General features: G+C 53.9%; 1 protein-coding gene across 1 annotated transcript in view; it reads right to left on the minus strand.

Annotated features, from left to right (window-relative positions):
- Positions 1–12,209, minus strand: part of ADAMTS17 (ADAM metallopeptidase with thrombospondin type 1 motif 17) — a 266,125-nt gene that overhangs the window by 79,744 nt on the left and 174,172 nt on the right. The window contains exon 13 of the mRNA XM_062204548.1: positions 1,257–1,423. Within this exon, the coding sequence (XP_062060532.1) occupies positions 1,257–1,423 (167 nt within the window). The remainder of the gene's footprint in view (positions 1–1,256; positions 1,424–12,209) is intronic.

The raw sequence follows: 12,209 nt of genomic DNA on the forward strand, positions 1-12,209 counted from the left end.
AGCGACGCAGCCCCCAAAGGAGGGTGAGACGATATTGAAACAGAGGCCACAGCTAAGTAGGCTGGTGTCATCGCTGTCACGGCGTCCCGCGTGGCTTTCCAGGTTGGCTCAGAGCTCTCAGGTCATGCTGTGGGGTGAAGCTCTGCGTGGGAAGCCACCATTGCAGCGATGCCTGGGCCTGTCCTGCACAGTGATGCACACTTGAACTTGTCAAAGCAGCCTGCAGAGGGAAGCCTGCAATCGTCCTCTTCACCGGGGAGAAACGAAGACTTGGCCCGGAACGTCCCTGCTCTGAGGCCGGCTGGGAGCCAGGCCTGCTTGTGCAGCTTTCCCCGGAGCTCCCTTGCTCCGCACACACAGCTGTGCTCTCTGTCTTTATGTGTTGGGAGCCAGCCGACAGGCAGTTTTCTGAGTCCGTATTCCTCCGTTATTATCGGGGTCGGCTTCTCCCCTGCGTTTAGTCAGATCACACTGGTCCCCTGTCACCTCCTGTCTCCTGCACAGCGAGATGGTGTGTGCAGAGCTAACGTGTGCCTGACACATGGTGTAAAGGGGGCCATACATCCAGTAACAAAACCCAAAGGCTTGTTTTCTGAAGAGGAGCAGAGGTTTAGGTGGGGAAAAAAAACCACACAGAACGAGGCCCCGGGCTGTCCTCGCTTACAACAGACACCCCAAAGCCTCAGAGACGTGGTCCGCCACCTGGGGTCCGATCAGTCCCAGAGCAGCCTTGTGGTGCTGCAGTGGGGGGCAGGGCCTCTCAACCTGGGAGGAAGCTCCTGGGAAGTAAATGTGATCTGTGCTTATCAGTGCCTCCCTGCCTTGTAAGCTGTTTCCAGAATTTCCCTAAAATCCCAGTCAAGGGGTCGGAGCCAGAAAGGATTGGGAAAAGCATTGCAGGAAGACATCAACGCTAGGAAGCGGGACAGCAGACACAGCACCCTACGGCCCTGCTCCACTCCCAGAAAGCCTGGCTCTCCCCCGAAAGCTTGTCCTGGGTCCCTCAGCACCCGGCAACGATGGGGGGACAGGTCCTGGCGCACCTGCTGTGCTGCAGCTGGGAGTGCAGGATGAGCCTGGCCTCCACCGCTGTTCCTGGCCGAGCTCAGAGAGCTGATTATTCAAGTTCAACCCCACGGCTCAGGAAGCGGGCCAGAGCTGACCTGGGGAGCGCGCGCCCTGTGGGCTTCCCTAGGGGCTTTTATGTTCTTGGGAGGAGAGAGGGAGAACCACACGAGAAGCTCCTTTGCCTTTACCGTCAACCACCACTGCGGTCAGCAGGCCCTTCTTCCTGCTGCTCAGTCGGTCATGCGCCTGGCACTGCTGGTCCCGGAAGCTGGGCAGACCCTTGGGGCAGGGCAAGTTCTCGCAGACCGCGTGCTCCACACTGGTGCCCGGGCAGTGCGTGCCTCCAGGCCCTGGGCTGGAAGGGAGACAGAGATCTGTGTTAGCCAGATGAAGCTGCAGAGGTGGAAAGGGTTTCCCTGGAAGCCCCTCTGCTCTTTCAGACCCTGTCTCGGCCATCCCAGAGCGTGCTGCCAGCACCCTCAAGTGAGCCGTCACAGGGCTGCATCCGGGAGAAGTCAAGGGCATCAGGATACAGAAGCAAGCCAGAGCCACAGATCGCGTCTTTCACTTGAACTTGACAATGAAAACCCAAAGGGAGATTTTTGCTCTGTGTGTGGCCTGCTTTTTGGGTCTTCTCTGAAATGAAGAATTTTTTAAAAACTTCAATTTTCATGGTATTTGAAAAGGAGAGAGAGAGAGAGAGAGAGAGAGAGAGAGAGAGAGAGAGACTGAGACTCAATCCTAGTCCTCCGTGTGGGTGACAGGGACTCAGATACTTGAGCCATCACCAGTGCCTCTAAGGGTGCACATTAACAGGAAACCGGGATTGGGGGCAGAGGTGGGGCTCACCCAGGCACTCTGCTGTGGGACATGGGCATCCCACATGTACTGTGCCATGGCTCCCAGGCGTACCGGGAGGTTGCTGAGCTCCAGGGTGATGAATAAGTAGCTCTCATTTACTTTAGAATGCAATGAATCGGAAGGATCTGTGCACCTGCCGACGGAGCAGAGTCCGTTAGATCCCAGCTATGCAACCCTGACCAGGGCAAGTGTGCGGCCATGCATGGTCAGTGCTGCGGCCTGGAGGCCCAGGCTGGGAGCTTGGCCAGATGTTTCAGCAGCTCTGGAGACCAGCCTGCCCTGACTGGGGTGGGCAGGCAGGTGAGAGGCGCTGAGGCGGGGCGTCGGGACGCTGGCTGGCAGAGCGCAGTGTGCTCAGCTCTACCACAAGCCCTGGGGTGTCCCTGGAGGACCCTGACCTGGCATCCTCAAAGGTTCCCTTTATCTCCACGATGCAGGCTCATCTTGATGGAGTAAGGTTTTGTTTGTTTATTTTTTTATTTGAGAGGCCCAGTGATTTGGGTTAGAGATCTTTGACCTGCTGGTTCACTACCCACTGGTCCAGGCTGAAGCCAGGAGACCTGAACTCCATCTGGGTCTCCCAAGTGGACAGCAGGGCCCCAAAGACTTGAGCCGTCATCTGCTGCCTTCCCAGGTGCATCAGCAGGGAGTTGGATCGGAAGCAGAGCATCCAGGAGTAGAACCAGCACTCCGAGAGGGCATGCCGGCATTGTAACCAGCGGCTTAACCCACTGCGCCACAACTCTGGCCCCGTGTTCTGTTTTCTTCCTCCTGTGCTTTTCCTGGAAGTTCAGTATATGAGAAGACACCACAGCGGGGCCATCAAAGATGGAGGTACCTTTCTCTGAAGGGAGGAGAGAACTTCCACTTTGACTATGACCCTATCGGAATAAGATCAAAGTCGGCGAACCCTAAAGGCTTCCATAGCCTTGGCAACTCATGACTAGAGCCTAGGGAGATTACTGACGCCATAAACAAGAGTGTCAAATTGTTAAGTCAACAACAGGAGTCACTGTGTACTTACATCTCATGTGGGATCTGTCCTTAATGTGTTGTCTAATGTGAAGTGATGCTATAACTAGTACTGAAACAGTATTTTTACACTTTGTGTTTCTGTGTGGGTGTAAACTGATGAAATCTTTACTTAGTATATACTGAATCAATCTTCTGTATATAAAGATAATTGAAAATGAAAAAAAAACAACCTGGTGTTAAATTGGACATTGCATAGAAAATTAATTAATTTTTAAAAAATATCATGTAGGATCTCTGTCTTTAATGTGCTGTACACTGTTATTTAATGCTATAACTAGTACTCCAAGAGTATTTTTTCACTTTGTGTTGCTGTGTGGGTGCAAACTGTTGAAATCTTTACTTAATATATACTGAACTGATCTTCTGTATATAAAGAGAATTGAAAATGAATCTTGATGTGAATGGAAGGGGAGAGGGAGCGGGAAAGAGGAGGGTTGCAGGTGGGAGGGAAGTTATGGGGGGGGGGGGGAAGCCATTGTAATCCATAAGCTGTACTTTGGAAATTTATAATCATTAAATAAAAGTTAAAAAAAAAAAAAGATACACTAACAAAAAAAAAAAAAAAAAAAAGGAGTTCCCTCAAACCACACCCAGCTCTCGGTGGGAGACACGTCTGGCAGAGGAAGCCACTTCCTTTCTCTTCCTCTGGCAATTCTCTTGTTCAGATGGGAGGGTCACCCCAGGAGCACTGCTTTAGGGGACAGATAAAAGAACAGGAGGTGGCTTTGGTGTCAGAGAGTGAAGGTTTCTGGCTTCATGAGCCACAACTCAAGTCCTCCACCTTGGCACAAGAGCAGCCAGAGAAAATATGTAAGAGATAGGCACGGCTGTGTGCTATATTGACAAAGCCAGGTGGTGAGGCAAATGGGTTCCATGGGTCAGAGTTTTCCAGCTCCTGGCCTGCAGAGACGTCCTGGAGAAAACATCCTTGGTGGAGGAGGAGGCTCCCTTCACGTCTCACCCTCTGACTTCTCTGTCCACACTCAGTACAACAGCTCCGGCCCTGGGACCGGGGAGGCCTGGGGAGGTTTTGTACACTGGTGGCCCCACAGAGGGACCCTGAGTCCTGGTCTCCAAGATATAGACCCAGTTAGGAAATAGCTGGTCCTCTATGAGGTTTATGGGCCCCGAGAACCTTGTGCTGTGCGTCCTGTCGAGATCTCCAGACAGGCAGGTGGAGGTCAGAGTAACAACCGTGTGGTTTCTTTAGACAGACAGCCTCACACGGTCTCCCCCTAACCCCAGGCCCAGGTGCTAGGTGCGCACAGGGTGAGCAGATTCCTTGCCACAAAGCTGAGTGTGGAAGGAGCAGCCACATGGCCCAGCGGGAGACCTCGCCAAGGCAACGAAGTTCCTTGACTGGGAACTGAGAAGGGACGGAGGTTGCAGCAGATACGGTCGGCACGGTGCTGTGAACTGAATCGCCTGTTCGTCTCTCATCTATATGCTGAGGTCCTAACCCCAGTAACTCGACATGGCCTTATTTGGAAAGAGGGCCAGAGGAGACGCCATCGTGAGGTCACAGTAGACGAGGGTCGGCCCCTAGCTCCAACTGCCTGGTGACCTCATAGAGAAGGGGAACACAGGCCGATGCTCTAAGTACGGAATTTCTACATGGGGGACCAAGGAGTGGCGGGCACTATCGGCAGCCACAGGAAATGAGGGGAGGTGTGGTGGAATGAGAAGGTCATTCCAAGATGGCTGCTGACAACAGAAACTGCCTGGCAACAGGCCGTGATTGGATGGCTTCAGAAACCACAAGACAACAGAGCCTGACTGGCAACAGGTTGTGATTGGATGGCTTTGGAAACTGCCTGGCAACAGGCTGTGGTTGGTTAGGGCATAGACCACCCCTTGACCGGATTGGCTACCTTGGCTATATAAGCAGCTGTAGCAACTGAAATAAATGAATCTGCGGGCTGCTCGCCTCAGGCCTGCTTTCACCCGACTCCCGGGGTCTGTGTGGTGACTCTGTGCCTCTTGTCCCCACCACGCTCCTCGTCTCAGAAGAAATCAACAGCAATAGGCAGGGGCCTGAGACAGGTGTTCCCTGTGGCTCTCAGGAGGAACCAGCCCTGCTCACTCCTTGAACTGGGACTCCTGAGCTCAGGAACTATGAGGAAAACAAATCTGTTGAAGCCACCCAGTGTATGGTTCTCTGTGTCAGCCTCGAGGGAGGAAGAGACTGGATGCCACGGGGATGGGATGCGTCCTCGCAGAACTCAGATGTGGCCTTGGGGAAAGTGGGGCGCACGTGGAAGCGACGTGGAGCCCACAGGGATCTGAGTGGATTTCAGACACAGACTTAGCTGGCTTCTAGAAGGAGAAAGGAAGCCAAGTTTCCCACGCCCCCGATCTCACATCTGTCACGTGACTTATTCCTGAGGCGTCTCAGAGCTTCACGTGACCCTCGGCTTCGTCTACTTCCACCAGCTGACTTCAGGTTTATACCTGACTTGCCCATACACCCACACCTTCATGCTGGATGGGGGTAGTTGGAGAGGAACTGTGGAAACAGGAGAACGTGGCCTGGAAGGTGGCAGCCCACAGGTACCACGTGTACAGGTACCACATGTGGCTCCACATGCCTCCCTGCAGGTCTCTGTTCACACAGTTACTTCTCCCTGTTCCACCCCCTCCCACAGGCAGGTCTCCTCTCAGCCCCCTCTCCGGGTCTCTCCCGGTGTCTCCACCTCTTACTCCCATGTGCTCATCCTCAAGGTCACCACCACCACACCTACTGTTCCTTCCTACCTGAAGCTCTGCTCATCTTGTTACACCCTGAGGAAGGAGTGCCATCTATTTCCAGAGTTCCCACATTCCAAGACTCAAGTGTCCAGTTTTCAACAAAGCATACAAAGAAACAGGTCATTCAAAAAAACAAAACATACTGATAGAGCCTGTCCCTAAGAAAATCCAGATTTTGATGTACTAGCCAAAGACTTTTAAACAACCATTTTAAACATGCTCAAGAGCCAAAGAAAGACTTAAATAGACAGGAAGACAATGTACAAACAGAATAAGATTATCAACAAAGATAGAAATTATAAACAGAAAAGAAAAATGTTAGAGTTGGAAAGTCCTATGATGGAAATGAAAAATCCACTCGATAAGTCCAAAGCAGATTTTAGCACACAGAGGAATGAATCAGCAAAGTCTAGGATATAGAGCAGTTAAAATTAGTCTAACAAGCAGAAAGGGAAAAGAATGAAGAGAAGTGAACAGAAGAGACTTGTGGGACACCACCAAGTGGATCTATGTGTACACAGTAGAAGTCTCAGAAGGAAAAGAGATTTAGAGGGTAGAGATGACTTGAAGAAATAACAGCTGTAAACTTGCTGAGTTTGGCAAAACACCCAGATTTACAAATCAAAGAAGCTCATCAGACTCTACAGGGACCCACTTAGAGACATATTATGATTAAGCTGTCAAAAGGCAAAAGGAGAATCTTCCAAGTACCAAGGGAGAAAGGACAGGCCACACCCAAGGATCCTCAGTAAGGTTATCAGCTCACTGCTCATCAGAATCCCTGCACGCCGAGAGGTTCAACGATCAAAATGTCAACGAAGAATTCTACATCCGCAAAGCTGTGCTTCAAGAATGCAGAGGGGAGGAAGCTAAGATACTCCTAAACCAGAACTGAGAATGTCTGTTACCACTAGACCAGGAGGGGTGCTTCCCATTCAGATAAAAGGACACAATAGTAACCTGGAGCCACACAAGGTTAAAGATCCCCAGCAAGCAGCCCGCAGCCCAGGGCTCTCAGGTCATGGCTTCTCCTCCTGCTCCTGGCGCGAGGCTTCCCAGCATGCTCCTGCTGTGGCAGCACAGCTCTGCACCTCAAAGGTGGCTGCCAAGCACACCAACCCTCTGGGTAGGTTCCTATCCTTTCTCTCATTGGGTGCTGTCCTTAAGGGTACTTCCCACAGGGTTCCACCAGTGTGGCAACCCCACAAACCTGTCACCCAGGGGGTCTCAGCTGAAGCCTTTCCAACAGGGGCAAGGAATTTCAGCTCTGGGCATGTTGGAGGGCGGTGCCTTCTCCTGGATTCACTGCTGTGGCTCTGGCTCAACCCTGAGGACATCGGCTTCTCCGTCTGTTCTTCCTGTATTCTTTAGTGTTATCATTGCCTCTTGGTGGCCAAGTCCTCCTTGTTCCAATTACTTATTCCAGCTCATGCTTTATATTAAACTGGCCCTGTTCAAAGCAAAGGGACAAAAAGAACTGATTTTTCTCAGTTTTCCTTTGAGTCATGATTTTGAACAACCTGGGAAAGAGAAGAACCATTCAGCCTGCGAGCTGATTCTCTTCCCAGATACTCCCCTGGCTGACTCGTGCATGGCCTCACAGCCCACGATGACCCACAATACAGGGATCCAGAGTGACCAGCAGCAGTGACGGCCTCCTGCATGTATGCTGGTCCTACGACCACAGAGAGGGGCATCCTCTGCCCATGGCCCTGAGAAGACAGGAGGGGAATCTTTGCTGGGGAAGGTATGGCTGGCAGGGGTGTCCACTGACAGCTTCCAACCAGGGGTCCGTGGGGGACTCCAGGAGGGGGCAGCTTTACCAAGGATCCCATGCTGAGTGGGCAAAGCCTGAACTGTGTGGGCACAGGGAGCTTTGGTGCCGCCGTGCCCAGGCCAGCAAGCAGGTGGGGGAGGCTGAGTCCACATGGTTTGGGTGCGGGGGTCACCCTCGTGAGCTGAGGAGCACCCCAGAAGTTCCTCTGAGCTGGGTGCGCATTGCAGTTAAAAACAAAGTACAAAGAGGGAGGCAGAGAGAGCATGCCAGCTTGCCAGGCAAAAAGAACTCGCGCGAGGATACAGGAGCCCTCTTTGACAGTTAAAGGTGGACCCGTGCCCCTTCGCTCAACCTTGCCAAGGAGGGTTGGAAGCCACAGGCCAGGGTCCGAGGCCCTGGGAGGCCTTGGGGGAAGTGCCAGCAGTTGAGAGCTGATCCTGAAATGAGGACCCCGGTACCTGAGGACACGTGGGAACAACTTCACAGAAAGAGGCACTGTCACGTGCCCGGAGGGTTCACGCTGTGCCAGCCCTGCACCGCGACCTCATGCAGTTCGCACGGGAACCAGAGGGGCTCCCCACTGCATCCTCGATGAGAATACCAAGGCTCCCACAGGGCAAGCAGCCGCCCAGCAGCAAGGGAGAGGTGGAGCCCCAGAGCGCTGCTCTCCCTGGGACAGCTGGGGGCCTGTGCTTCTCGTCTCCCACACCAACCCCAGTTCCTGGCTTTCCTCTCTCAGGATTTTCGAAACATGAATGAAGTGAGATCTTAGCAGTAGAATCCAATGGCTAGCACTTCAGAAGACTCCCTACGTGGCAAATAGAGACATAAACAGGTGTTCAGTCTCAAGATGACTGATGAGGGCATACAACTTCAAACCTCCACAAGACGCCACAAGGCGTCCACCAGAAAGGCTACCAAACGTGCCGGGAAGGAAGTAGAGCAGGTGGAACCACCACACCACGGCTCACACTGCTAGACTGTGTCACACTGTCATGTGACCACACAGGTGTGCAACAAGGAGCCGGAAACTCCCCTGACTTCCCTGACACGCACCCACACACATGTCCTCTCCACACACATGCTCAAGGCTGTGATGCAAGGGATCGTGCTTTTCTGCACACCGCACCTTCATAAAGACGTTTGTCAGGAAAAAGACAAGGTGGAAAGGCTGTGGTGAGAGAGTGGAAGAGTGGAGAGAAAGGTGAATGGCACCCCAGATTCTTCTCAAGCTCTCTCCCGTAGGGGAGGACAGTCTACAGCCACGGCGCCCTGGACAGACCCAGGCGTGGAGCCGAGAAGCAGAGAGCTATGCAAAGAGCTATGCAGGACCTGGGGCAGCAGAGGGGCCGGCCCTCTCCTTGCGAGTGGGTGACTGTGCAGATCTGAGGCAGGCTAGAAGGGACGGGGGCACCACTGAGTGGCCATAGTCTCTGCTATGCCCTATTGAAAGAAGACAAGCAGGAAGATAAAGTCACACAGTGTGCTCAGCAGAGAGGCAGCAGTTCTAGCCCATCCAGGCTCCATGAGCTCCCATGAGCAGGCAGGGGGAAGCTGCCGGGCTGCTGCTACACGCTTAGGGCAGCCGAGTCCTAGGGGTAAGGCCCCGTGTGAAAGGTACCCTAGTAACACACGCAGCTCACGTGTAAGTGCAGCAGCCTGGGATTTTCAGGAAGCACTCTCAGGAGTGCTGGGTGGCCGGCACCTTGAGCACACACGTGGAAGTGACTGTAGGGAGAGAAACGACCTGCAGGCCTGCAGCTGTGGCCCCTGTCTTCCCACGGGGACTTGGGGGCGAGCTGCTGCCCGACAGGCAATGCTGTGGGGTGAGCCTAGTGCACCCACTCTCCTGCCCACCCTGCACTTATAGGGTAAGAGCACCCCCCAGGTGCACACATTTGAGGGGGCGCCTAATTCTACTGAGGGATGGCTTCTGTATCCTTCTGTCTTCTGTCACTCCCGCCAAGCGTGCAATGAGTCAGGGCAGGAAAGGCCGAGCCCAGGAGCTGGTTCAGAAACACGGACGGCAGGGCTGGGGCTGTGGCGCAGCAGGTGAAGCCACCACTCAGGACACCAGCGTCCCCCGTCAAAGGGCTGCTTTGAGTCATGGCTGCTCCACTTCCACTCCAGCTTCTTGCTAGTGCACCTGGGAAAGCAGTAAAAATGGCCCAAGTACTTGGGCCCCTGTACCCATGTGGGAGACCTGGATGGAGTTCCTGGCTCCTGGCTTTAGCTGGCCCAGCCCTGACTGGTGTGGCCATTTGGGGAGTGAACCAGCAGATGGAAGATAATCTCTCTCAAATAAATAATCTTTTTTAAAAGATTTATTTATTTATTTGAAAGGCAGAGTTACAGAGAGGCAGAGGCAGAGAGAGAGAGAGAAGTCTTCTATCTGCTGGTTCACTCCCCAGATGGCCGCAAAGGCTGGAGCTGCACTGATCCGAAGCCAGGAGCCAGGAGCTTCTTCTGGGTGGGTGCAGGGGCCCAAGGACTTGGGCCATCTTCCACTGCTTTCCCAGGCCATAGCAGAGAGCTGGATCAGAAGTAGATCAGCCGGGACTCAAACCAGCGCCCATATGGGATGCTGGCACTGCAGGTGGTAGCTTTACTGGCTATGCCACAGTGCCAGCCCCATAAATAATCTTAAAAATAAAAAAAAAAAAAGATGGTCTCCAAAGCTTCAAGGTCAGCTGGTTAAAAAAAAACAAGAAACAAACAAAAACTAAAAAAACTTCCCAAGGCTGTAAAGACCAAGACCAGCAAGAGCTTGGTCACTTTTGGACAGTGACTAACCCAGCTGTGGAGGACGGGGGCAGCAGCAGGGACTGTTGAGGCTAGAGGAGGGGAGAGGGCTAGGGCCATCAGAGCGTCCCAAGCCCAAGACCACACAGCAGGGAGATGCACACGTCCTGCGTAGTCGCCAGATAGCGGGCCCAGCGATTTAACGAGCGAGATAGGGAGAAGACACGGCTCGGGTCAGAGCTTGGCTCCGAGGCCTCACTCAGCTGTGCTTTGCCACAATCATCGCATCAGGCCATTCTGCAGGGCAGCGTGCGGCTTCAGCTCCCTACAGTGCTGACGGCACCGCACCCGTCAGGAAGCCCTGTACACACGGCGGCGAGAACCTCGCTGAAAACTACAAGGAAAGAAAGAGCCCATTGTTTCTGCACGCAACAGGAAGTGGGGCTGCACGCAGCAGGAAGTGGGGCTGCACACAGCAGGAAGTGGGGCTGCACAGACTGCAGGGCGTACACGTTACAGAGCAAATCTACACCGTGCCTGTCACTCAGGGTGCAGGGAGCTGGGTTATGTGCTAAAGCAGGAGGCATCCTGAGAGGGGCTGGCACCCTGGCCTGGGTGCCCCAGCCTTGCTGCCGATGGGCCTCCCTGGGCTGTTCTTAACACCAGGTCTCAGTGGCAGCAGACGGCAGCAGGGAAGGAGGCCCACCTGGTGAGCCACCTGCCGGGCCCGGTCACTTCCAGGAACTCCTGTGTCTCAGAGCATGGTGTGGGGGAGCCATCAGGGGTGTTTCGGAGCCTGGGGATTGCAGAGGTGGCTTCTCCTGGGCAAGCATGCATGGGGGCGCATGGTCTGCAGCGTGGCTGCTCTGCTGTGGCCGGAGGACAGGCCAGGCCGAGAAGGGTGGCCCATCCCAGGCCTTCAGTGGGGAGAACAGGCTGAAAGCAAGGCAGCAAGGAGACAGCGGTACCAGCAACTATCCTCATTGCCACTACGTCCAGAACAGGTGCCGAGGGAGGGGTGTCACGGACAGGGTCTCTCGTATAGGACACTCACGGGAGACCTGAAGGGACAGAAGCCTGTGAAGGGCCCGAGGCTGCAATGTGCCGAGGAAGATTGAAAAGGAGGCACCTAACCTACAGGGGTGTCCCCTTCCCCACACCTAGGTGCACCCAAAACCTGTGAATGCAGTTCCCCTTGGAAATGGGGTCGTGGCAGGTGTGAGGAGATGGGAACCATCCTGGATTACGGTGGCCCCACACGCAATGCCAAGTGTCCTTCTAGAAGACGCATAGAGCAGAGACCACGTGAAGATGGAGGGAGAGATGGTCATGCATCTTCAAGCCATTGCCAGCCAAGCACGGCCAAAAACACCGGCGGCCAGGAGAGAGGGGTGGATTCTTGTTCAGAGTTTCAGGGAGGAAAAAGGCCTGCCAACACCTTGACCTTGGAATCCTGGTTTCTACTTTTTTTTTTTTTTTAAAGATTTATTTACTTTTTTGAAAGGCAGAGTTAGAGAGGGGAACAGAGACAGGGACAAAGCTCCTCCACGTGCTGGTTCACTCTCAAAAGATAACAGCAACCAGGGCTGAGCCAGATGGAGCCAGAAACTCCATCAGGGTCTCCCACGTGGGTGGCGGGGTCCCAAGCTCGTGGACCATCTTCCATTGCTTTCCCAGGTGCATTAGCAGGGAGCTGGATCAGAAGTAGAGCAGCCGGGACTCGAACCGAGGCCCAAATGGGATGCTGGCATTGCAGGCAGTCGCTTAACCAGCGTGCAACAACCGTGGCCCTGGGGCTCCCAGTTTGCAGAGCTGAGCTGCAGACCCAGCCTGTGTGCCCTGGGACAAAGCACTTAACTCCTCCATGTTTCAGCTCTGTCTGTGCAATGGGGGTGCTGTGTGCAGTGACTCACTCCATAAATACCCGAGGAACCCAGCAGCACATGGGGGCCTGTGGCATTTGCCTCCTCTCATGGTC

The sequence above is a fragment of the Lepus europaeus genome, chromosome 11 (assembly GCF_033115175.1).
Source record: "Lepus europaeus isolate LE1 chromosome 11, mLepTim1.pri, whole genome shotgun sequence".
Taxonomy (NCBI): Eukaryota; Metazoa; Chordata; class Mammalia; order Lagomorpha; family Leporidae; genus Lepus; species Lepus europaeus.